The sequence below is a fragment of the Podarcis liolepis genome (assembly GCF_965112155.1).
Source record: "Podarcis liolepis genome assembly, chromosome: 1".
Taxonomy (NCBI): Eukaryota; Metazoa; Chordata; class Lepidosauria; order Squamata; family Lacertidae; genus Podarcis; species Podarcis liolepis.
The window spans coordinates 66,927,303-66,952,508 of NC_139554.1; the positions used below are offsets into that span (position 1 = coordinate 66,927,303).

A 25,206-nucleotide genomic window follows, 5' to 3' on the forward strand; every position below is an offset into this window, starting at 1 on the left:
ATGAAGGAGACTTTTCAGTGGCTGCTCCTATATTGTGGAATTCCAAACTAAGTTTAGAATGGCTCCCTCTTTGTTATCTTTCCCATGGCAGCCTAAGACCATCCTCTTCAGACAGGCCTTTGGAAACCAAGGTGCAGACAGTGCTGATCACTGGGTTGCTGTCAGGGCAAATTGTATCTTAATTGTTGGTTGTAAATATGTTGCAATGTATTTTATTATTGCTTTTAACTAGTTTGCTTTTATTATTCTATATTTTATGATTAGTGTGTATAATGTTGTAAGCTGCCTTGAACCCCAACTTGGGAGAAAGGTAGGGTATAAATATATTGAATAAATCATTTTAATATCCCTGAATAGCTTCCTAGGAGTAGTCACCTGGAAAGTGAAGTACTACTTTGATTTTAGATTTTAATGATTCCGTGTTCATTCCAGATTGTCCAATTTGATTTGTCACAAATTAATTTTCAGAAATTCATTGTTTCATTAAATTAAACATCTTCCATTCTGAAGTCTCAGAATGGTTCCTCCTTTGGCACACAGGGATAGCCTTCGAAGTGGCAAGTATCTGCTCATCCCCAATACTCTCTTAGTCCTTGTTGCCAACACTCAGTGCGTACAAACTTCTTTCATTTCTACTCTTCCCAGTGAAAATAAGTTCTTGAAGCACTCAAGAGTAGAGTTGTTTCTTTAATTCTCCTGTACATAATTGAAGAGAATTGAAGGATATTCTCAGTTCAGCTTCACACTTCAATTTATGCTATTGTTTCGTTGTTGTTTGCCTATAATTTTGGGGGGATAAATTTCTGAAACAAACGTTTGCTGCGATTTTCATCTGGAAACATATGCCATATTCTTTGTAGAGGAAATAGAGAATATTAGCAATATAAAATGGGAGTAAAATATGTTTTAAAATTAGTTTAGATTTTCCTCCTCAAAATACACATCTCAGTAGCTTAACAAAGAGTTTAGGGATTTTAAAATATATATTTTTTTACTGTGGTTCAGAATAAAATTCCAGTAGCATGATTATTCTAGAGTTTCAGGCTTCCTAAGGAAGTGTATTATTGTGAGTCATCTGCAATACTTCCTGTTGCACCTGTTTACAGTAGATAATTTCCAGGTTTTAATATGCATGAGCTTGGCTTGTTTTTGAAAACAGCCAAAGAGAATAGCATTTTATTCTGTGGGTTGTGCAGACTTGCTCTGGGGCAGGACGAACCTTTAGGGGACAAAACAAAAAATTAAGCCTAAATGCAGATGCAAAATCATGACTTAGACTTTTATGAAATTTTACTTCCTTTAGCTAACATATGTGTCGTGTCACGTCGTGTTTCCTGCTTTCTTATTTCCCATTCTAGAGTTGGAGATCTCTATCTTTCACTAATGTTCACTCTTTGTCTTAAGCTGCTTATAGATTTGGAAAATGACTTTCAGAAAAGCAGCTTAGCATGCAATGAAGGGATGGACAGTAATAATAAATACAGCACAGAGTAGTGCCAGCTTTTTTCTCCATCAGTAAACTACTTCAGGCACACACTTGAATGATCTAGGTAACTGCACTTTCGGTCCCCTCCCTCATATCTTGCAGAAGTTTTGAGAGGTTTGTCAATATGCGTAGGAGGGTATTTCTCCCTCCTGTCTTTTCAACTGGGCATAGGGTGCATTCATCCTGTGGTGGTTTTGTGTGGCCCGTCTGTCACTCTGAGGCTTGCTTCACACTTTATGGAACAGGAGGGTTCTTGTATTTCTCCAGCTTGCTGATGTGTCTTCTTATTGGCAATGGTAAAGGGAGCAGTGGGGATGCCGTCATATGGGCTCCATGGTTCCTTTTGTTTCCTCCAGTGTGCAAACATATAAAGCATTCCAGAAATAACCTAGTTGAAATATTGTGGCAATGTGGGAGCTTGTCTTTCCTGTAATATGAAAGTGTCCCTTTGATGCCATGCATTAGTTATGTTCTGCTGAAGTCAAGAAGGGGTTTTCTCCCACTTAAGATCTTGAGGGTGTGTCTCCCTTTCCTTTTTGGCATAAAGGACCATCACAGTTGGAGAGAAGGTTTGCGATGTGTTAGTCATAACAAGCAACTAATAAATATATAGGCTTTGCTTCATGCTTGAGATCTGAGATGAGAAGAAATTTCTCCTTCATCAGGTTAGCTAATTCTTCCTAGTCTTTTGTTGCGCTATATGGGTTGGCTTCTTAGGTCTTTTGGATATGTGGGGTAGTATACCACCTTAGCGGGTAATCTGTTCGTTGTCTAGTTTCCATCAGCCAGTGTGTGAAGGATCTAGTCTTAGAGGCTGGACTTTCTGACACTGCAGTTCCTCCTTGAAAGATGAAGACATAATTCTGTGGAACGCAAATACTTTTTGCTTGTCACATTTAATCTTAGACCTGTTTCATCCATGCAGCAATCCATGTGAGGCAAAGAAAGCTATTTGTGTGAGTGGCTTACATTGAAATTCAGGCACATTTTAACCACATCATCATTTCCTCCACACACACCTCCCCCTCCACCCAGTCATTTTTAATTGGGGTGGAATCCCCCATCATATCAGGCCTCTTCTCTGATCCAGTGCGATGGGACAGAATGTACATGAACTTCACCAACCAGTTTTCAGTCCTTTTCTGCCTGTATCAGGACCCAGAGCTACACATGTTTAGAGGCAATATTATGGGACAGTTGAAATGGTCAGTTAGCCATCTGTTGCTCATCTGTTGATAACTTGTATATAAAAACCAAGACCATTTATATTGCCCTTTTATCCTACTTGTGGACTTTTGTAGGCATATAGTTGACACCATGGGACTGTTGGATTGAAGAGGCCTTTGGTCTGCTTGGCTCTTCTTGGGATCTTATTTTGGGGAGGCGATGATAAATCAAGGCAATTATATCTATTTAAAATGGCAACAAAAAGCTGATTTAAATAGTTGATTTAAAACAGGCTTCCCATTTCTTAAGAGAGAGAAAGAGTGGTGCAAATCTGACCACTAAATTGCATTATATTACAAATAAGATTATGTACTGTGTTCTCGAAGCTACAAACATGAGTCTGACCAAACTGCGGGAGGCAGTGGAAGACAGGAGTGCTTGGCGTGCTCTGGTCCATGGGGTCACGAAGAGTCAGACATGACTAAACGACTAAACAACAACAACCGTGTTTCATTCTTACAAGCAGACTTTGCACCAGGACAGTTTCTGTCCTGCTGTTTTGAACAAGCTTTACTACATTTGCCTACAGCTCTATTGTTCATCCAGTTTAATATGCATTCTGTTAAAAAGCAATTCTGCGTTAGAAGTAGACTGGATTGGTGGTTTTTAAATTTGACTGCTCAGATTTTAGGGGAGAGGCTAGGGTCAATCAGTGTGTATGATGTCAAATCACTGTTAATTTTCTTTAAAGGTAAGACACCACTTCTGCAAAAAGGAAGGAGCTATATTAGCTGTGTGAATATGTACAAGTTAGTGGTACCTGCTTTGAAGCTTTTGGAAATGGTCTAAGGCTCCAAGCATGCAAATAAGCAGGGAGAGATTGTTTGATCTGTTGCTGATGTCACAATTGCTTCAAGGGAGAATGGTGCCAAGGGCTGTGGCACAAGGATGTGTCTTGGGAGTCACATAGACTTCCTTCGCCACTTGCATGTAGAAGAGGTTGTGGAACTAGAGTGCAGATGTGGCATTTCTCTGGTTCCCCTTGTAATTAATTTTTCAGCTGACCTTTAAAACTTATTAATTGTACTAATTATAAATATTAGTGTTGTGGTATCCTTTTTGTCAAACTATTTCAAAAAGTTTGAGGGTTTTTAAAAATAGGAATAATTCAAATAATATTTATCTCAATTTTGTTTTACTTCTGTGTCAGTATCTTAAATATTTTTTCAAAGCCATTTTACATATTCTTAGTATATTGCACGTTGTGAATATACTTTTCAGTGTGCTCCAATGAATGGTCCATAGGATCTTCTATAGACAGGGTATTGCAAGCTGTAATAAAGAGGTGAGCAACATAATGATTCTGCCAGGATGGACTTAAACTTTCCCACAAGCAATGTGCCTCTTCCTAAATTTTTCAGAAATAGAACTTGATGTTGGGATGCCACTGAGGTTAGGAAATAATTTCAGCTAACGAAAGATTGGAAATAGACCTGTTAATTATTGATATTCCAGTGTGTAGATTGCTTTGTAAATCTTAATATGACAACTGTAAACTAAACATAAACATTTGTCTTTCTAGTTCTTCTTCACGTGTTGCTAAAGGAGATTGTAGCAAAATGAGTCTCCATGGTGCTAGTGGTGGGCATGAAAGGTCACGAGACCGACGTAGATCAAGTGATAGATCACGTGACTCCTCCCATGAAAGGCTCGAGTCTCAGCTCACCCCGTGTATCAGAAATGTGACTTCACCAACAAGACAGCATCAAGGAGGTATGTAAGGAGAGAACAGCACCTAAAGTCTTTTTTTTTTTTAATGTATTTTTTAGTAACAATAGAAATCTTGACCTTGCCATATATATGAGTGGATCCTTACATTTCCTGAAGACATATGTGTTTGTCTTCTTAACTGAGGTTAAATCTAGGGTTATTTCACACATGTGATGCAAATGTAAAAACTGCATTGGCCAGTATGTTCATTGGCATCACAGATGTCCATCCTCCACTTTATTTCCACACCAGTAGTTAGCTGTGAACATAAATAGTGCAACATAGGCCCGGAGGCTATTTATTTATGCTTCATATATGAAAAATATCCTCACTAATTTGTTCTGTGTTCATATGAAAAACTTGGATCAACAGTATATGAAATCCCAACCCCAAATAGGTTATATTGTCAGTTCCTTCATTGAATCATATGATAATGGAAAGCACTAAAACAATTAAATAGATTTATTAACAGTTGTTTTATATTGTGAACTGCCCTGAGACCTGTGGGTGTAGGGTGTTATACAAAGAATTATAACTCCCTCCTCTGGCAACCTGCACAGAATTTTGTTTAATCGGTTGCCATCAATTTGATTTTAACTAATTTTTATAATGAAATATTTTTAGAATGTGTTATTATTTGATTGTTTATTTGATTGTTGTTAGCCGCCCTGAGCCCGGCTTTGGCTGGGGAGGGCGGGATATAAATAAAAATTATTATTATTATTATTATTATTATTATTATTATTATTATTATCAGGGGATAGTAATCAACCATTGTAGAGTTGGAAGCGATCCTGAGGATTATCTAGTCCAACTTCCTGCAATGCAGGAATCTCAACCAAAGTATCCATGACAGATGGCCATCCAACCTTTGCTTTAAAACCTCCAAGGAAGGAGAGTCCACCACCTTCAGAGGGAGTCTGTTCCACTGTTGAACACTTCTTACTATCAGAATTTTTTCCTGATGTTTAGTTGGAATCTCCTTTCTTGTAACTTGAAGTGATTGGTTTGAGTCTTACCCTCCAGAGCGAGAGAAAACAAGCATGTTCCCTCTTCCATGTGACAGCCCTTAAGATACTTGAAGATGGCTATCCTACCTCCCCAGTCTCCCCTTATTCAGGCTAAACATACCGACCTCAAGTACTGCACACCCTTTGCACTTTTTAAGTGAACATACTTTTGATTTGCACTTTTGTAAAATGAGGTGATCTTATTTGCTTACCACAGTGAACCAGGGCTTCTGGCCTGTTGTGGTTCACCGTGAGCAAGCAGCATGCTGGTGTGCACAGCCCAGTCTCTTCTCACTTCTTTCTTTCCCTGGCACAAAAAGAAATCAACCGGGAAATTTGTCACAGTGTCTGAACCTGAGATCTTAGCTTGTTCCCTACCAAGCTAGGATTCATAAGCCAACAACAAACCATGGTTGATTATCTCAAGTCTTGAATGTAAGATGTGACTATTCCTTCCTCCCCCACATGTATAGGTTTGCACACTGATACCTAGGACTAGAGATAACTGAAGCTTGTTTGAGAAAAAGTTGTATGTGTGAAATACCACTCCATTCATACAAGTTGTCCCCTCCCCAAGTGTTCTGTCCCAGCAGTCTGTGGGAAGGGAAACAGATCACCCACTTCCACTCTTAACCTCAGGAGTTCCTATACTGTGGCAGCGATGATGTCTGCTGATCTTCACTTCCTATGTCCGTGGACAAGTGCACAGAGAACCCTTCCACTGCCGCTCATAACAATAAGATTCCATTCTGTGCAGTTGTCACCCATGTAATGATAAGCAGAGCGAAGGTTAGGAGACCTTCCCCCTTTGTCGTCCTTCACACCACAAGGTCACACCCTGCTGCCACTGTACCTAAGTCTAAGATCCATGTGGTTTAATCAATACAGTGGCAGCTCTGCTTGTTGGGTCACAATAATAGCTGCCCCCTGTGAGAATGTACGTTCTGATAGTGTAGAATATTTGGACACTGCAACACCATTTACAATATTTTTTGTTGTTGTTGTTGCAGAACGTGAGAAAGATCCTAGCTTATCTCGTCCAAGCAGCCCTCGACTTCAGAAAACCTCTCCAAATGGTTCCAGTAGTAGTATTGGGAACAGTAGAAACAGCAGCCAGTCAAGTTCAGACGGAAATTGCAAGAATGCTGGTGAAATGGTATATGTATACGAGAATGCAAAAGAGGGAGCTCGGAACATAAGGACTTCTGAGAGAGTAACGCTCATAGTGGACAACACTCGATTTGTTGTAGATCCTTCTGTTTTTACTGCACAGCCAAATACAATGTTGGGCAGGTCAGCATTTCTTTTTACTGCATACTCATAAACTGTACTCCCTGAATTGCTGCTCAGAACAAATGTTTGGCTTGTTCAATATTTTTATTTGTTTAAACATTTTTATTTATTTAAACAAGGATGTACACTTTGGTAACACAAAAGAACAGGAAAAACCAACAGAATGAATGAAAACTAAAACTAAACATACACAAAGTACAAATTTGGGTTGTTTCATTTACTTTCCCCAGAAAAAACAGTAATTATTTTGATGTTGGAGGGCAATAACGTTTTTTAAAAAGTTTTATTTATAAATATCAAGATACTGTATTTGAGGTCTTATGATATTCTTAAAGCTAAAAGATTGTTAAGAATTCCAAATTGTAGCATATTTCATAGGAGTCATTTAAATATTTTTATCATGAAATAAATTGTTTTATGAAATAAATTGTTCAATTTTCTATACCTCAGTTTTACAGCTGTCTTGATTAAATATTTTTGTGCAACATTTCAGGTGAAATTAGCCTCTTTTAGAGTTGGTACCTTTTCTCTCATGAAATGCAACTTAGATATTGGGTGTTTTTATCCTTGGATAAACTTGTCCATGGTGCGACTCAGTTGGAGAGGAATATATCTTATATGACTTTCTCTACAGTAGTTAATTACCTAATAATGAATTTCCCTCATGGGATGTGACCCGTGGCGGTATTGTTCTGCAGTGAATTACCAGATTCATTTTTAGATAGTGTATAGTATTAGGGACAGTGTATAGTGTATAGTATAGTATTAGGGACATATCGAGGTCTGTTCTTCTAGAAACCAGTAAGGTAACTTCTAATGGCTGTGCTGAGTAGAGTTGGCTCTTATCAATTTCAGCAAAGGAGGTAATAAACCTTTTATGGATTGATCTTTGTCCATTTTAAGCTGACATTTTACTTGAAAGCATGTATTCGTCCCTGCTACTTTTGGATTAAAGGACACATTGTAGATCAAAATGACATGACCATGCAGGAGAGTGAACTAAACCCATATTACCATATTTTTTGCTAAAAAAAAAATAGGCAAAATTTGGTGTCTCATACATGGATAGTGAATGCAGAGGGGGGATTGGCAGTGGCGATTGGGTGGGTGATTGGTGGCTGCAGCAAGGCCTGGCGATTGGCTGCGGCAGGTGGGCTGTTGGTGGCGGCGAGTGGGCAGACAATTGGCTGCGGCGAGATGTGCGATTGGCAGTGGCGGGCAGGTGGGTGAGCGATTGGCAGAAGTGACCCCCCCCAAGCTAAATAACTTAATTTATTAATTTCGGGTTTAAAAAAATATGGGTTGTCTTATACATGGAAAAATACAATAATTAATATGGGTTAGTTCACTCTCCTGAATAGTCTCTTTGTATTTTATGTGTTCATATTTTATTTGAAGTAACAAGTCACACAAATATTATTTTAGGGAAGATGTAAGAGTTATTATTTTCTGTAGCTCTTAATTTGCTACTATTCTTTCTGCAGTTTCACCTTGCTAATTTGAACACTAATGAACGTTGTATATCTGAAATGACTTCTAAGCAAACCTTTTATATATATATATCTAGGATGTTTGGATCAGGAAGAGAACATAATTTCACACGGCCCAATGAGAAAGGAGAGTATGAAGTGGCCGAGGGAATTGGCTCTACTGTGTTTCGTGCTATTCTGGTGAGATTACATTACTTGCTGCTCTTTCCACATTCATAAGTTTATGTACAAGAGGTACAGATTTTTTAAATGGTTTTGTAGAATTGAAAAAGAACACCTGAACATTCATCCTATTATATCCAGGGCCTGTGCGGGTTGTGATTGAGGGTGACTAAGGATTCCTGCAGGGCACTGCTATTCCATTGTGCGTGACATCTCTCTCTCTCATTCTCACATATATTGAATGACATTGTTTGAAAGAATAAATGCAATATGAAAATCCTTTACAGTGCAGTTTTGTTTCTAGCTGTGTAATCAAAAGGCTTCAACTGAAATTGAGGGATATAAAAGGTGGTATCTATTTTTAGATATTTTATTGTCTCCAATGATAAAGAAGTTCTACATAAAAGCTTATTATTATGGACCTTTTGTATCACAGTATGGCAGTTGAGATAACTTATTTCACTACTGTGAGAACTGTTCTAGTGCCAGACATTAATTTCTGCAGTGTTTGACTCTAGACCAGTGATTTTCATCTTTCCTTGTTCACAGAACTCTTTCCATGAAACTGCTGGGTATTTCAGAGTGTTTTTGAGTGCACACTTGGTTTGCTTGAGGTGCTGCCCATTCCTATTGAGTGTCACGTGAGCTCTGTAAGCTGAATTATAGAACACAGCCAGCACCACTGTGTTGAAACATTGTGGGGGAACAGCAGGCAAGCTGTCTTTCAAGAAACACTGTTCAATATTACTGATATTCTCATTGAAGAATCTCCAGTAATCTTCCAAGGAACATCAGGATCCCCCAGACACAGAGTTATTTGTGGATGGCTAAGTGGGAGGGTGAATCTGATAGGAAAAGATAGAAGAGGTGTCAGTTTGCATTTCTTAGTGCAGAAAGTATTGATTTGATGTGTAGAGACCTTTCCTAGTCTAATTAATTCGAGAGGGTACTGGAAGCTTCTTTGTGTGAAAGAAACAAGTACTGTAGAAGGTTCATGATGTTCGGGTTATTCCTTCAGAGAAGCTGAGTACAGCTGGCTTAAAGTGATTCTGTTATCTTTTTCTATAAAGGTCATGCTGACTATAATAGTAAGGCAAGAAGGAGCCTGGGTTTCACACTTTTCTATTTCTCTTTTTGTTCTGGTGTGGTGTTCTGTATATAGTATGCTTAGTGCTAAGGTTTAGTTTTATTATAAGTTATTGTTAAGTTTCAGTTAGGTCTGTTGCAACTGGATTTCTTATGGACAGTGCCAATCCTGAATGTATTGGATTTGTGACCATTATGCTCATTTGCCTTCAGCAGCAGTAAAGCTCTGCTGGATGAAATACAATTGCCTCTGGTCTATTTTGGGGGAATCCTGCAACATGTTTAGATTTTTTACTCTGATAGCTATACGTTGGAATCTGCTCTGGATCAATATGAGTAGAATTCATGACAAGAGGAAGCTAAAATCTTTGGCCAATGTTGTAGGACAGGCAGGCATCCCCTGAGATGCAGAAACCATAATAATGCAGGCCATTTGGATTGTACCCAGAAGCTAATTGGTATTCAGTACAGTCATTGCAGCTCCAGCCTTCTATGTTCCTTTCATGCCACACCTGACAGAAGGTATGCTTCAACTTTCTGCATTAGCTCTATTTTTTGCTCTGTTACTATGTAAAGGTATAATAGTAAGCTAAATTTGTCTTAAGATGGCAAAACAGAATTTTTGGAGAAGTAAAAAACTTTTCAGTAAGGAATTAGATGCTCCTTTCCAGTGTTTCATGGTAGTATAATTTTCCTTTTCCTTTTTCTAAGGATTACTACAAGACTGGGGTGATCCGTTGTCCAGATGGAATATCTGTTCCTGAACTTAGAGAAGCTTGTGACTATCTCTGTATTTCTTTTGATTATAGCACTATCAAATGTAGAGACCTCAGTAAGTACACAGTTGAAACTGGATTTATATGTATGTGTTTTCAAGATATCTTGTTCTAACTGTCAAATATTTTCCTGGAATAATATTTATGCAGCAATACAGCCATCTCCCTAAAAAGAACCCCTCATTTCCAGATGACTCTCCATATGTATCATGGCATTATTTTCTTTTAGATAATTCCATAACATCATGGAAATACATAGGAGAGGCTCAATGGGGAAATGAATCTTGAAACCAACATAGCCTGTTATCTGAAGCATTCCCAACAAATTCTTTCCCTACCACAAAAACCATATTGTTCAGTTTCCCTAGTCAGGGGAACGACAGCAGAAGCTTTCCCCTTTTTTTGGTCTAGAAAAACTGTACTGACTAAAGTGTATTTAGTGTCTAAAGTGTATTTAGTGTACTGACTAAAGTGTCTTTCTTAAATAAGTGTTCAATAATATTGATTTGGCGTTCTTGATTTCAGGTGCTCTTATGCATGAATTATCAAATGACGGCGCTCGGAAACAGTTTGAATATTACCTTGAAGAAATGATACTGCCACTGATGGTAGCCAGTGCTCAAAGTGGGGAAAGAGAGTGCCACATTGTGGTGCTCACTGACGATGATGTGGTCGATTGGGATGAAGAATACCCTCCACAGATGGGGGAAGAATACTCACAAAGTAAGTCACTGAGGTTTTTTGAAGGTAAATTTGGCTCTGGGGTATTTTTCCAACAATACATGCACATATCCTCAGATAATTTTCATTAAACAAACAATAAAAACATCACTAGAAAACACCTGATGGTGATCTCTAAGAAAAAAATACTTAACTAAATAGGTAGTGGTGTTTATGAATTAGGCGCACATTGCAATACAGTTAAGGTTCTTGTTCAGTGTGGGGAATTTATTTATACAGAATGTACTTAATTGACTACATAGTATTAGAAAAGTTTTCAATGGGTGTCTAAAAGTTGACACTGAAGGCGCCTATTGGCAAGAGTATTCCACAATAAAGGTAAAAGGTGAAGGACCCCTGGACAGTTAAGTCCAGTCAAAGGCAACTATGGGGTTGTGGCGCTCATCTCGCTTTCAGGCCAAGGGAGCCGGTGTTTGTCTACAGACAGCTCTCCAGGTCATGTGGCCAGCATGACTAAACTGTTTCTGGCGCAATGGAACACCGTGACAGAAACTAGAGTGCACGGAAATGATGTTTACCTTCCCACCTCAGCAGTACCTATTTTTCTTCTTGCACTGGCATGCTTTCGAACTGCTAAGTTGGCAGAAGCTGGGACAGAGCAACGGGAGCTCACCCCATCATGGGGATTTGAACTGCTGACCTTCTGATTGGCAAGCCCAAGAGGCTCAGTGGTTTAGGTGACACTAAAAGCTCTGTGTCTTGTTATGAAGTGAACTGTGTCAGCTTGGGGAATGACCAGTGCCATTCCTGCAGATCTTGGTGATCGAGCTTGCATATAAGGGTTCAGGTGAGGTGTCCAGGACCTAAGTTGTTCAGGGCTTTGTAAATTAATGCAAGGATCTCAAACCTGCCTTGATAGTTGGAGGAAGCAAGGAGCGAAATGACAGCATTCAAGTGCAAAGCCTAATTTTGCTTAACCACGATTACTGACCTATTGTTATTTCCAAATTCAGCCTTTGCATAAATCCCATCGGCAAAGTGTGAATTACATCGCAGCAAATTTTGGTTAGTCCAGAAAAATTAGAAGTGAAGAAGGGAGCATTCACAAAATTTTGAAGTGGGGGCAGTGCTTAAAACCTATTCCAATTTCTATTAATTATCTCACATTGGATTAAAATCTTTTGCTATGCCAGTTAGCAAAAAGCACTCACTGGCCCATCACGTTGTACATGCTTTTAAGAAAAACAAATCTGGGAAAAGAGTACATGCACTTTTTAAATAATAGAAAAGCTTTCAAGAAGGAGGCCCCAGGCACACCAACTGCTTTTTAAACCTTTGCATGATGAGTCTGAAGGCCTGAAGGGACTTTTAAAGGCTTTGAGTGAATGTTCTTACAGCTGCTGCTCACAAGAGGGTTTCTGTCTTATTAGGGTACCTCCTCACAAAGAGTTTCTAATTGTATTCAGTAGAACACACTTAAAAACCTCTTTAGAGCTTCATTTTAATTGCCCAAAGGTGTAAAGAGTAGCCCAAGTACCTGGAGACACTGGGAACAGGGCTTGCCTGCAGTTTTAAAATGCTTGACCTCTGTTATTTGTGTGGCAAAGTGGGTACAAAGGATTGTCTTCCAATTAAAGTTGCAAGCATTGTAACACTGGAGGAGAATGCATCCGTTGCTTTATCGACCGTTGCTGCTGAACCAGGAGTAAGCACTGCATAACGTTTTATTCATTGGTGCATTGTGTTCCCTCCCCCCAGTTATTTATAGTACAAAGTTGTATCGATTCTTCAAGTACATTGAAAACAGAGATGTGGCCAAGTCAGTCCTGAAGGAAAGAGGCCTTAAGAAGATTCGATTGGGTATAGAAGGTAAGAGGTCTTGGAATTACTTCCTAAGCTACATCAACAAGAGATCTGTGTGTGTGCACTTCTGCATTTACACAAATGGAATAAGACAGGGTAGCACTGGAAGGCAGATAACTAAACTGAGAGAGAGCAACAGAGAGAGAGAGGAAAAAAGAGAGAAGCCTTGAACAAGAATGTAGTTGATCATTCTGAATGTATGGACCATTTCATGATTCATGTGTACATGAGTAAATCTTCCTGCGTAAGTACCAGTGCAAAGCCTACCTTGATAAATAAGCATAGCTTGAAATGTTAGTGTTTTACCTCTTGTGGTCTGTTAGCTTGTTATATATTATATGATCCTACACACAAATGACAAAAATATATTGCTTGAAGGCAGAGTGCCAATAATATCTTCAGTGGAGGGTGGAGGAGGTCCTTACATGGAGCAGTGCCTAAAACTAAAATACCTGCCTGGTGTCTTAAAGTGTTATATTCTTTTAGATGCCCTGGAAATGAAGTACTTCTGGTTGAAACGTGTGCGAATTTTGTTTATCTTTTAATATTTCAGGTTACCCCACATACAAGGAAAAGGTTAAGAAGCGGCCTGGAGGACGGCCAGAGGTCATCTATAATTACGTCCAAAGACCTTTCATCAGGATGTCATGGGAGAAGGAAGAAGGGAAAAGTCGGCACGTTGATTTCCAGTGTGTAAAAAGTAAATCTATTACCAACCTGGCAGCAGCTGCAGCAGACATTCCCCAGGACCAGCTGGTGGTGATGCACCCCACTCCCCAAGTGGATGAGTTGGATATTCTTCCTGCCCCCCCTCAACCCAGCAACAGTGATGTGGATCCTGAGGGACAGAACTTGCCACTCTGATCTGAACTCTTGGTTAAACAAAAGCATGCTATTATAAAAATGAAGATGCTGTAATGAGCTCATACTGCACTACAATTCCAGCTTCTCTCCATTGTGTAATGAACATAAAATGTTTTAGGATATTGCAGTATGGACTTACAAAAGACCAAAGTGGGATCTGATTATGGTTTGTGGGAGTACATGTGTAACAACATCCTGAGGTTCAGTTACATACCTGCATATGTTTACCAGTAGGTTTTGTGGTATTGGTTATTTGTATGGTGGACTGTCCTCATCCTAAGGCTCTCTTGTCACAGCAGGATTTGGAAGTTACAGTTTATTCAGTATTTTGGTACACGAGTGGGCAAAATGCAGACTTAAAATTGATAGTGGCACTTTATTAATGGTGGACAAAAAGAATTCTCAAAGCCATTTTTATAGTCATGATGCACAATGTTGAGTCTAACAGTGTGCTTCTTTCAGAGACTTTCTATTCAGCTAAATGTAAATAGTTTGTTCTGAATGGAGGTGATGAGCCTACTTTGTTCTCTTATGGACGAGCACAAAATTAATTCTTGCCACTGGGGCTTTTGGATTGTGAGGTCGAGATCCAACAGCCTTCTTTTTCAGATTTATTCAGTGAAGGGTTTTTTCATGTTTGATGTGAGCCATGTTCAAGAGTCAGGAACATACGATACGGGCTTTATCTTAAAATTCTGCCTTACCTTAAATCTGTTCACAGAAATATTTATTTACTGAGTTTTTTCATAAGTGTCATGGAATAGGAAAATGCAAATTGTTCACTCTTCATTTATTAACTGATTGTAAACGAGTTTTTCATTCAAATAAAAATTTCCATTATTTTAATATTAGCTGTGACAGTAATTTATTACGTATTTTTGTAAAACTAGTAACAGAATTTAGTGCCAAAATCAATGCCCTTCCCCCTCTCTTTTTAAAAATGAAATGCCCTAACATGCCCTGGTCTTTTTTAGGGGAAAGCATTTAATGGTATGGAAGGAACCTATATCCTAGGTCCCAGTTGCAGTCATAGTATATGGGGACACAAAGACGCTGTTGTAAGGCAACTTCCTATATTTCTAAAAGTATAAGATTATATATGCAGCTCTGTAAAATCAGAAAAGACCAGTACAACAAATGGTATGTGGAAGTTATTCATTGTCTGTAATGAGGGTAGACTGGATGGGATGTGCATCTTTGTACTGGAAGGCGTTGCAGTAAAGTGTAGGAGGACATCTAGATTATGATCATGAGATGAAAATCCTCAAGAGTCAAGAATAAGTAGAAGCCAACAAGGCAAGTGCAGTGACCTGGTGGTTAGCAGCACCTAACGCTGTACTTCCTCCCCTGTATGAAGGTTTTTGCATGTCGTTTTTAGGCAAAACTTCATCTCATAAGCCAGTATTTCTTCAGTCAAACCTTAACCGCCTGCTTTTGTCACCAGAGTATCTCCTATGCGCCACATCTTTTTCCATGCTTCAGAAGCTAGGCTGAAACTTGTAGGCGTTTGACTGAAGAAATACATTGTAGGAAGTCCTGGTTGTGTGTGATTTGAAAAATTGCAGACCCCCATTGATGCCAGGCAATTCAACGGATTCCCATAAGCATACTTGTTCAGGTAAGGCCATCACTTGCTCAGGGGGCGCCTTGCTTTGGAAATGCATTTGTTGTTCCTTTCGCCATCGTCATTATGCACTTCAACCAGAAGTGCTTTTTCAATCCAAGTAAATGTAATTTAGAACAAGGGAAAACATTTTATTTTAAAAATATTTAACTGTCTAATACATTACACTTCAACAATATTTATAGTAAAGGATCTTACAAGAAACAGTTTTGATACATTAGTATAAGAAATATCCATTATCCACATGGGGGACCATTTTTGTAGTGTAAAAACACACCATACAGCTGAAATGACCATTTGCATATAAAAGCTACCAGTGATGCCAGTGCTTAGTTCGCACAGTGATCTTTTCCTTTTTTAAAAAAAATGTCAACACAAAAACAGAATCCAAAATATACAGTTAACGCAAGCTATACACAGCTAACCAAATCAAAGACGTAGGAGGAACACTGTAGCAGGTTGATCTCCACTTGGTGGTCTGAAATTACACATGGGAGAAGGATGACTGTTCTCTTGATATGGCTTTTTATGAAATTAAAACATCAAAGCAATTCAACAAGCTTCACAGATTGGAGAACTCCACCAATAATGCACTTTGATATATCCATATTTCAAAGCTATTGGGTAGCATTTACAAGGGCCATGGTAAGTCACTAAAATCAACGGGGCCTCCTAGACCCGCGTCAGCTTCCAGAAGGCTCATGATTACAGCCATTGCTGCTTCATCATTGCTGGGGCTGCTGGATCCCTGGTCGTTGTCTATCATGTCAATCCCTATATGCGAGTTTTCCCCTGGAAATAAAGCGGAAAAAATGAAAGCTATGGTGTGAAAAACGGATCAGCTCTGTCCAAACCGTATACTTAAGACCCTGAGATCATCTTCTGAGACCCTCAAGAGGTCCAGAGGGGGGCAACACAAGAACGGGTCCTTTCTGCAGTGGCTCCCCGTCTGTGGAATGCTCCCCAGGGAAGTTTGCCTGGTGCCTTCATTATACATCTTTAGGCTCCAGGCAAAAACGTTCCCTCTTTAACCAGACCTTTGCTTGATCCATTGCATCCTATACCCTTTTTAAAATGTGTTTTTTGTTGTTGTTGGGGAGGGGGTTATTGCGTTGCTGTTTTTATTAGGTATTTTGTGGTTTTATATCTTGATTTTATTCTGTGACCCGCCCTGAGACCCCCAGGTATAGGGTGGTATATAAATTTAATCGATAAAAACAGCTGAGATAAAACAATGCCAAACAACAAAGAGGCATTACTTTTCCCTTTGTTCTGTATACTTTGTTCTAAGAAACGTACTAATTAACGTTTCAAAGATTAAATATTCCTAGTTTTCTTACAAAAAATAATAATCTGATGCAGATAAACATGCAAATGAATCGGTGCTCTAGAAAACTTGTGGAATACCTTATCTTTATAAGAGAAGAAGCAGAGGGTTAAATACTATTTGTTGGGAGGGACTCATCTGGAGAGAGTGTTTCCTGTATCAGTGACACCAAGCTGGTGACCCTGAAGTTTTCCCAGGATTCCATCAAGAGAAGTTTGCCCTCAAGATTTAATTCACCAATATTTTTAAGTTAGAGGGATAGGACCCTAACCCTAAGGATTTTTACTACATAGTGACTGGGAGTGAGTAGTTCAATTCTCCATTCCTTCTTTTATTTGTCTTAGCTTGTCTTACATGGTTATATACTTACCAAGAATGGAAGAATTGTCAGAATACGGGTAGCCCGGATTGTCTTGGATCTGGCTAGATAGTAAACTGGCAGGAGGAATGTCTGGAGTTCCACCATTCAAAATCTAAAGAGAAATAGGTAAAACATAACAGACTTTAGTCTCTAGCATGATCTGAGCACTCTGATCGTAGTATATTTTGCACACATGATCCTGTTACAAACTGTTAACATTGACAGAGCTTATGTTCTGACATTACTTATTTATTTATTTATTCAACCAACCAACCAACCAACCAACCAACCAACCAACCAACCATTAAGCTGCCCTTCACCTGGCTCAGGAACCCAGAGTGACTTACAAAATACTAATGAAAGTTAACAATAAATGGGCCAAATTTTTAAAAAACCAATACCAAAAAAACTGTACACCTTTTCATAATTTCTCCTGATTTCTACACGTTATGGTATCATGCTATGGTGAATCTTAGGAACTTTGTGGCTTTAACACCTGAATTTGAAGCAGAGGGAACCATTCGTCAACTTTCGGAGGATATTATTAACTTCAAATTTACATTATGACTCAGCAAGAATTTCCCTTTGGGCCTAGCAACAACCCATTCACAATGTAACAAGTCATCACATGGGGCTTTTCTTCCCACTGAAACCTGCTAGGCTGCGGAAATGACAGGTGAGTCAACATGTGATGAAAGCTTATTTTAGTGCTTATGTTAATAGCTCTGCTAGTCAAGCTATACTGTCATCGGAATGATTTAAATGTGCTGCAAGTGAACCAATAATAGATCAATATAAAATCTCTGAATAGCCAACTTATTTTTTTAGCACTATAATTAAAAAACATGGAGTTACAGGCAATTACATTTTTATTTCTGGCAGTAAAATGACCTGGTAAGTCCCTACCTTGCATTCCAAAGGCCCCAGGTTCAATACTTGGCATCTCCAGGCAGGACTTGGAGACAGCCACTGCCGGTCAGTGTAGGGCAGATCTTTCCAAACTTGTCATGATGGTGACACACTTTTTAGATATGCATCATTTTGCAACACAGTAATTCAGTTTCACTAGCAAACTGGAGGTTAAACTAACTCCTTTCCAGCCCCTGGAGGAGTGCGGGGAGCATTCGCACAACACACCTACACACTGCAGCCGACACACTCGTGTCACGACACAGTTTGGAAAGCTCTGGTGTAGGGAATACTGAGCTAGGTGGGCCATTGGTCTAACTTGGTAGAAAGACAGATTCCTAATGTGGTTTGTCACCTGGTTTGCAGTCACATAGCTATTTGGGGGTTGCAAACTTAAAAAAAGACTCAGTCCCTGTCTAAATAAGTTTTGTTCTCTTGCACTCTTATGCAGGCACTGGTGCCACCTCCAGGGCCACACACATAATTTTTGCTGTGGGAGCCTAATGGTAACTATTACTGGCATGTTTTACTACCATTTCATATACAAACAAAGTTCAATTGAAATGTCGCTTAGGAAACTTTCAGCACTTACTCTGCTCTTTTGAAATGAGGGCAAGGGAGGAGAGGAGGGAACCTAAAACCTAAACAAAACCCAGCCAGGAAGATCATGCCAGTACTAAATGTTCACCAGGAGATGGCAGAAGCACATTTCAAAAAGGAGTCATCGCCTCAGTAAGGATGTTTGAAATGCTTGCTGTGTTAGGTGGATCTGTGTGCAGCATTATCAAAATCTGCTTCACAGGGAGGAAGGGTTGGGGTGTGCAAATCAGGAGGGTCATGGGCAGAGGAGGAGGAGGAAGAAGAAGAAGAAGAGGAGGAGGAGTTCGGATTTGATACCCCGCTTTATCACTACCCTAAGGAGTCTCAAAGCGGCTAACATTCTCCTTTCCCTTCCTCCCCCACAACAAACACTCTGTGAGGTGAGTGTGGCTGAGAGACTTCAAAGAAGTGTGACTAGCCCAAGGTCACCCAGCAGCTGCAGGTGGAGGAGCGGGGAAGCGAATCCGGTACACCAGTTTATGAGTCCACCACTTTTAACCACTACACCACACTGGAAATACTGCAATGCAGGAGGGTGTGGTGAGATGAGCAAACGAGCAAATTGGCACTTGCTGACTGTGGTCCCTTGTAGGCCACCAAATAACTGTCAGTCCTAGGCAGCCATGCCCACTTACTTCCCTTGCGGAGCTGGCGAATGCCAGGTTGGCCTACAATAAAAAAAATTATCATCCATGACAATAAGCATGGCTCAGGGGTCTGAGGTGGCAAGTATTACGGAAACCTGGGAAGGTGGGTGGGCAGACTTGACCTGTTTCAGCTGAGCACACTTGGGTATTCAGTGCCGCATGAGCATTGGTTGGAGAACTCAAGGGTGGCCATTACTGTAATTCCTAAATCTCTGTCTTTCAACAGGAAGGCAATGCACCAGCATGATGGATTTGAGTGTATGTGCCTGGTGTTGGGCCAGGGAAAGAGAATAGGAATGTAATTGGTGCACTGCCTGCCCCACCACCCTACCGTCTTCCTGTCCAATCTGGTTGCAGCAATAATGTTTGAGAACCCCAAAGGGTTTGTTCTGAGGGACCAGCAGTGACACCAAAGGCATGATATTGGGCAACAGCCATGGGGCTGTCTCAGTACATCATGGGCTCAAGACGGGTTGCAGGTAAATGCACTGCGTCTGATGTATGCTACTGAGTGGACTGGATGTGGCTCTGTGGCTGAAGGTGTCATGCACAGGCCACTTCCTGGTGGTTTGGACTGATGGTGGCAGTACCAACTCCAGTGATTGCTAAATGCTTTGGGTGAGTTTCCAGCTGGCCTATCTGACACTCCTGTGGAAGCCTTGGTCTTGCTACAAGGTGGCAAGAGTTGCATTGGGAGAGATACAGGGAGAGTATAACCCTGTTGATTTTCCTCAGTATCTTAGCAGCTTTTGATACTGTCAACCATGGTATCCTCTTGGAGTGGATCTGTGGTCTGGAGCTACTGCGATACAGTGATTCTGCTGCTACCTGCAGGGTTGTTTCCAGGGTATGGGACTGGCCAATTTCTGTTTGGCCCCATCGGGAGTTGAGCTGTGGAGTCCCACAAGGTTCCATCTTGTCCCCAGTGCCACTGCCATTGGATGTGGTCATCAGGTGGTTTGGAGCCCAGAGGCATCAATATGTTGATAGCATCTAGATCTATCTCTCTAGACCATGAGATGGAGCTGTGCTAGTGCGGAATTGGTGCATGAAAGCAGCGCATCGGGGTAAGGGCCAAGATGGCAAATCACATTGAAAATTGAAAACTTGCGCATTTGCTGTAGAGAGATAACTTTTGGGCAATTTGAAAAGTAACTTTGTTGGCTGTACGTGTTCCAAAAATATTCAGAATGGACCTTACTCTTCCCCTGAATTGAGCTGCTGAGAATTCAGCCCTACAGAATACTAATCTAGCAACAGGAAGTTCTCACAGGATGTCTGCGCATTTGCAGAACAAATGTGTGAGACTGCTGAGAGAAGCCTAGCAATTTTAAAGACCCCATCTCACCTTTTTGCCTCCTGGCGAAGAAGTGTCAGGGGGAGGTGTGCTGGTCATGTTTAATGGACTAGAGCCACAGCTTGAAGGCGAAGAGCCTCGTATCCTGTCAAAACAAAAGCAGTCAGATTAGAAAGGTTATGCTAAACAATGCAATTAATGTTTGACCAAATTATCGTATTCATGGCAACCTGTCCCCTACCCACCTTGGAACACTGTACCCAAGGAGGTCCTATCTCTCTCATTATCAGGTGTGTGAGAGATGATGCTCTGGTTAGGACTTAGCATTTTGAATTTTAACATGCCAGAGGCGTTAATCTGTTCTGGTTTACAATGCCTTGGTGTTCTCAATTGTGTACATTATTGGAAGTAGAAAACATAACATGAGGAATTTCCCACTGACTATAACCAGCGATATTTTTCTAGAAAAAAAGGTGCCGGAACTCACCATGAACACCTCCCTCATTCTCTTAGAATGGCAACTGTGCCCTCCTGAGAGGTGCCAGAACTGAGTTCCGGCAAATTCCAGCTGAAAAAAAGCCCTGACTATACCACTTATGGTTCTTTTCTCCCTCTCCCCTATCAGTGATCAACATAATTTTGAGGCAGAGGTTTTGACCATTTTGGGTCATTGCTCTTAACATAACCCAATATATCGCCACACATTTTTCTCTCTACATTTCTACAAAAACAGCTACATCACTTACACAGACTACTGTAAATGCATCAAGAGAGAACACACTTGGTGATAAAAGTGAATGCATATTTGTTCTGGACTTGTCAGGTTTGCCTCCTGCTCCTACAACGACCAATAGTAACACTACAGCAGCTATTGATTTCTTGTAACCTGAAAGCAACTAAAGAGGGATACTTGCTATTTATGGAAAGGAAGCATCTGGTCACCTTTTCTTCTTTTTTTTAGAAATAGAGCTTGAGATGGAAGAACAGCACTGGGGCTTTCCTCACCTGTGAATCTCCATAATTTCTTCAGCAATCATTCTGCCAATTTTTCCAGCTCCTGCTCTTGTTCCACCTGGAATGCCAGGGACTGTTGGAAGGGATCTTTTGGGACCACCTTTATAAAGGGGGGGGGGGAGAGAACATAAAGAGCTACACCCTTTCTGCTTGCACATTCTGAACACACATGAAAATTTTAGCGGAAAGCAGAAAATGTCCCTTGTCCAGCCCTCTCTCCTCCATTTCCAATGTTAAATACTTTACTTCAGTAGTCATTGAGTTGTATCCAATGTAGCACCAAGTTAGGGTCCTGGCAGTGCAAGGATTTCTGCTTGCACAACAGGACTCCTCCCATCCCACCCCCAAATCCTTTGTGCATCCTCCAAATCTGTTCTGGGGTCCCCCAACTGAGGTCCAGCTCTTAAGGCCTTCTGGCAGTTCCCTCACTGCGAGAAGTGAGGTTACAGGGAACCAGGCAGAGAGCCTTCTTGGTAGTGGCACCCGCCCTGTGGAATGCCCTCCCAACAGATCAACAACTATCTGACATTTAGAAGACATCTGAAGGCAGCCCTGTATTGGGAAGTTTTTAATGTTTGATGTTTGATTGTGTTTTTAATATTCTGTTGGGAGCCGCCCAGAGTGGCTGGGGAAACCTAGCCAGATGGGTGGGGTATAAATTTATTTATTTATTTATTTATTTTTTAGGGAGTGAGGTCCTGTTGTGTAAATCCTTGCACCGTTGAGAAGAGTTTGTTGGATATAGCCCAATGATTGCAAACATTGCTGTAGCAGCGCAACAACTTCAACCCTAAAAAAAGCTCAGCGGCGTTGGTCAGCCCTCAGGCATGTTCACTTCATCAAATCTGGCCCTCTTTGAAAAAAGTCTGGGCACCCCTGGGCTACTTGTTCAAATGACTTCCAAAGGAAGGCGTATAGAATGACAGACAGGACACCTACATATTTTGACCGACAAGGGATATGTTATTAACAGCTAAAGTGAGCCAAGTTAGAGTTTGTTAGAGTAAGACTAGGAAGATCCAGCTTCAGATCTGCACTCAGTAATGAAGTAAAACTTAACTCCTATGTTACACCAACTTCACGTGTGTTCTTTGGCTCAGGGGCTCATTTGGACCCTGATATTTGGCACTTGAGGCTCGTGAAATTTAGTGAGCTTCTTGGCTCCAAAAAGAGCCACTTAGAACATGGGCTTGACTGGCTGACTTAGCTTTGATGGTGGAACACCAAATTGGCTAAAGGGGCTAAAAGGTGGCTATGAATGGCTTTGCACTATACGGTGCTCTAGTTACCTTCTCCAGCCTGGAGCACACTGTCCATGCTGTGCGGTGAAGCTGAAAGCTGTGGGAAAGTCGCATCTCCCCCATCAAGTACATTGGCGCTGCAGGGAGGGAGGTTTCAAAAGAAACAGAAAGACAAATGAGACCCTTGGCTTGCATGCAGCCAGTCACCATGTTTCCTCTTTTCAGATCATAGCCACAAAGTGAAAGACACACAGAAGAAATTACAAGCTTTGCATTACAAACTGATCATCAAGAAACAGATCATATGTTGCACAAAAGACAAAAATGTATACATCACGTTTCTGTCTTTCTGTTTGCAATACGTAAAGTAGAACTGGGATTTCCAGATCTCAGCAGCAGCAGCAGGGGTGAGATCCACTACACATTACAGCAGAATCAAGGAAGGCGGAAAGGCCGTTTACATGCTTGGAACATTAGGGAACATAGGAAGCTGCATTATGTGGAATCAAACCATCTAGTTTGGTCATGTCTAGCATCTGGCAGCATCTTTCCAGAGTTTCAGGTAGAAGTCTCTCCCTCCCCTAGTTGGAGATGCCAAGGATCAAACCAAGGCCCTTTTACATGCAAGGCAGATGCTTTGACACCAAGCTTCGCCCCTTCCCATTCATGCTTCTGTTTTTCCTATTCATTTTTTGCCCCTTGAAGAAATTCTGAAATGATACCCCTAAATTATAGGCCAGAACCTACATTGCAATGGAGCATGGCAACCAAAGTAGTTGCCTTCCCTGACCCAAGGCAATCATCAAGGTGTGAAGACCCTTATTTTGCAGAAGGTTAAATCTATTCTTGTCCTTCTGGCAACTTTGGGATAGGCAAACCAATTAGTCTAAATTGGAGCATTCTGCTATATTTGAACATCAGGACTATTTGGCTGTTTCCAGTTCAGTCATTATTTGATTAAACATATCTTGACATTGAAAAGCAGATCAAGTGGCTCAATGAAGTGGTATGGACCTATGTAAAATACTGTCTTGTCGACACGTTGAGGCCCCAAACCAGGCAGTATGTAGGGTCCAGTTTTGCAGGCCACTTCATACCACTGGACCTAACAAAACTGTGAAGTCAATGGGAATGTCTGTGTATGCTTCGTTACCAAGCAGATAACAATGTGCTGGTTTTCTACGTCTGCTTGTAACTCCTTTGAGACATAGAAAGGAGGATTAAGTGCCCAGCTTATCAGCTGAAGAAAAATACTTACGATACCACTGTGTTTGTTGAGACAATATATTCTACTTCTTTGGTCCACGGGTTCATGAAACTGAACCAACAACTCCTCAGTGTAATAAAAGATCCATCTTTGACTTTAAACTTGTAACAATTAGTATTAATTTTCTCTCTCGACTGTAAAACTGAAAGAAGGGGGAAATGGGACAAAAGTTAATATAAATGCACACTCCCTAGATAGTCTTGTGTGTTCATCACTTCCCATTGTGAGTTCCTTCCCACTGTGGCAAATTTCCTACATATGCACTATTATAATTACAACATCAACTTAAAATTTTCCCATTATTCAATTTATCCAGGTTGTGTTTCCTAACCACTCTTTCTTAATAAAAAACAGAAATAAAGTCAGAAATTTAATAAGTTTGGAATTATCTACCACCCCCTTGCATTTTTATTTTTTGTTTTGCTTATTTTACCTTGTCGATGACATTCTGCAAGATGCCCTATATCGTCTTGATGAAAATATTCATAACACGAAGTACCTAGAAGTTCCTGCGGTAAATATGCCAGAATTGCAGTTGCCCTAAAATATAAAAGGTTGTTTAGCTTAAAAAAATAATACTTAGGCAAAAACTACTATATAAAAAAGGAGTACCAACAGACCAGAAACAGATTGGCATGGCCTGCTCCTTTGCCTTCAAGGAGAAACTTTTACTGTCAGAGAGAAAGACTGCAAAAAACATGGGCCCTCACACTGAAGCTCTTTCCTCTCCCTTCTGTTGTCACAACCAATGCTAATTATTCAGTATATAACAGCTCAACGTGGGAACACAGTTTCAGAAAATATGGCAGAGGGGTGGAGCAAAAGAAGGCACTTAATGGATTTATTTAAATGCATTTACAAACTACTTAATATTTCAAAAATCTCCAAGCAGTGTCCCAAAAGAGATATGCCAACCACAAATGGACAGAGGTACGCAAGCACAATGCCACTGATTTAAATGGGCTTCAAATGCCTGTAACTGGATGTTGGATTTTGTGGTTACAGTCAAAATTCAGTCTATTAACAAATCAAGAAATTAAATTCATGTATGTGCATGCTTTTCGTGCAGTGTTAAAAAAGGGGTGATAGCAAATGTGCATTGAGTGTGAGACGAAATGTACAAAGAAATGTAAAATAAGAAGTGACAAAAATGTATATTATTTGAGAGATTATTCATGAAACCTTTTCTTTTCCACCTCTGCTCTGTAATCTGCATGTTATGATTTAGCTGCTAGTAATAGGATCTTCCTTCCTGTTGCCAGGACAGTAGG

At 40.3% G+C, this 25,206-nt stretch overlaps 2 protein-coding genes across 13 annotated transcripts in view; one reads left to right on the forward strand and one right to left on the reverse strand.

The window, feature by feature from the left end:
- Window positions 1–14,494, forward strand: part of BTBD10 (BTB domain containing 10) — a 31,535-nt gene extending 17,041 nt beyond the window's left edge. For 9 of the 11 annotated variants that reach the window (XM_083478022.1, XM_083478012.1, XM_083478018.1 and 6 more), the window contains 7 exons: window positions 4,236–4,426; window positions 6,444–6,726; window positions 8,294–8,396; window positions 10,176–10,296; window positions 10,766–10,963; window positions 12,680–12,790; window positions 13,338–14,494. In XM_083478022.1, the coding sequence (XP_083334148.1) occupies window positions 4,273–4,426; window positions 6,444–6,726; window positions 8,294–8,396; window positions 10,176–10,296; window positions 10,766–10,963; window positions 12,680–12,790; window positions 13,338–13,648 (1,281 nt within the window). In that variant the 5' untranslated portion in view covers window positions 4,236–4,272 and the 3' untranslated portion in view covers window positions 13,649–14,494. Of the gene's footprint in view, window positions 1–3,572; window positions 3,999–4,235; window positions 4,427–6,443; window positions 6,727–8,293; window positions 8,397–10,175; window positions 10,297–10,765; window positions 10,964–12,679; window positions 12,791–13,337 lie in introns of those variants that run through there. The other 2 variants (XM_083478014.1, XM_083478013.1) reach the window with 2 other exon arrangements.
- Window positions 14,495–15,382: 888 nt separating this feature from the next.
- BMAL1 (basic helix-loop-helix ARNT like 1) overlaps window positions 15,383–25,206 on the reverse strand; it is a 44,792-nt gene continuing 34,968 nt past the window's right edge. For both annotated transcript variants that reach the window (XM_083477660.1, XM_083477659.1), the window contains exons 13-19: window positions 24,369–24,475; window positions 23,927–24,077; window positions 22,717–22,805; window positions 21,419–21,527; window positions 20,465–20,558; window positions 16,970–17,072; window positions 15,383–16,064 (exon numbers count right to left, since the gene is read on the reverse strand). In XM_083477660.1, the coding sequence (XP_083333786.1) occupies window positions 15,904–16,064; window positions 16,970–17,072; window positions 20,465–20,558; window positions 21,419–21,527; window positions 22,717–22,805; window positions 23,927–24,077; window positions 24,369–24,475 (814 nt within the window). In that variant the 3' untranslated portion in view covers window positions 15,383–15,903. The remainder of the gene's footprint in view (window positions 16,065–16,969; window positions 17,073–20,464; window positions 20,559–21,418; window positions 21,528–22,716; window positions 22,806–23,926; window positions 24,078–24,368; window positions 24,476–25,206) is intronic.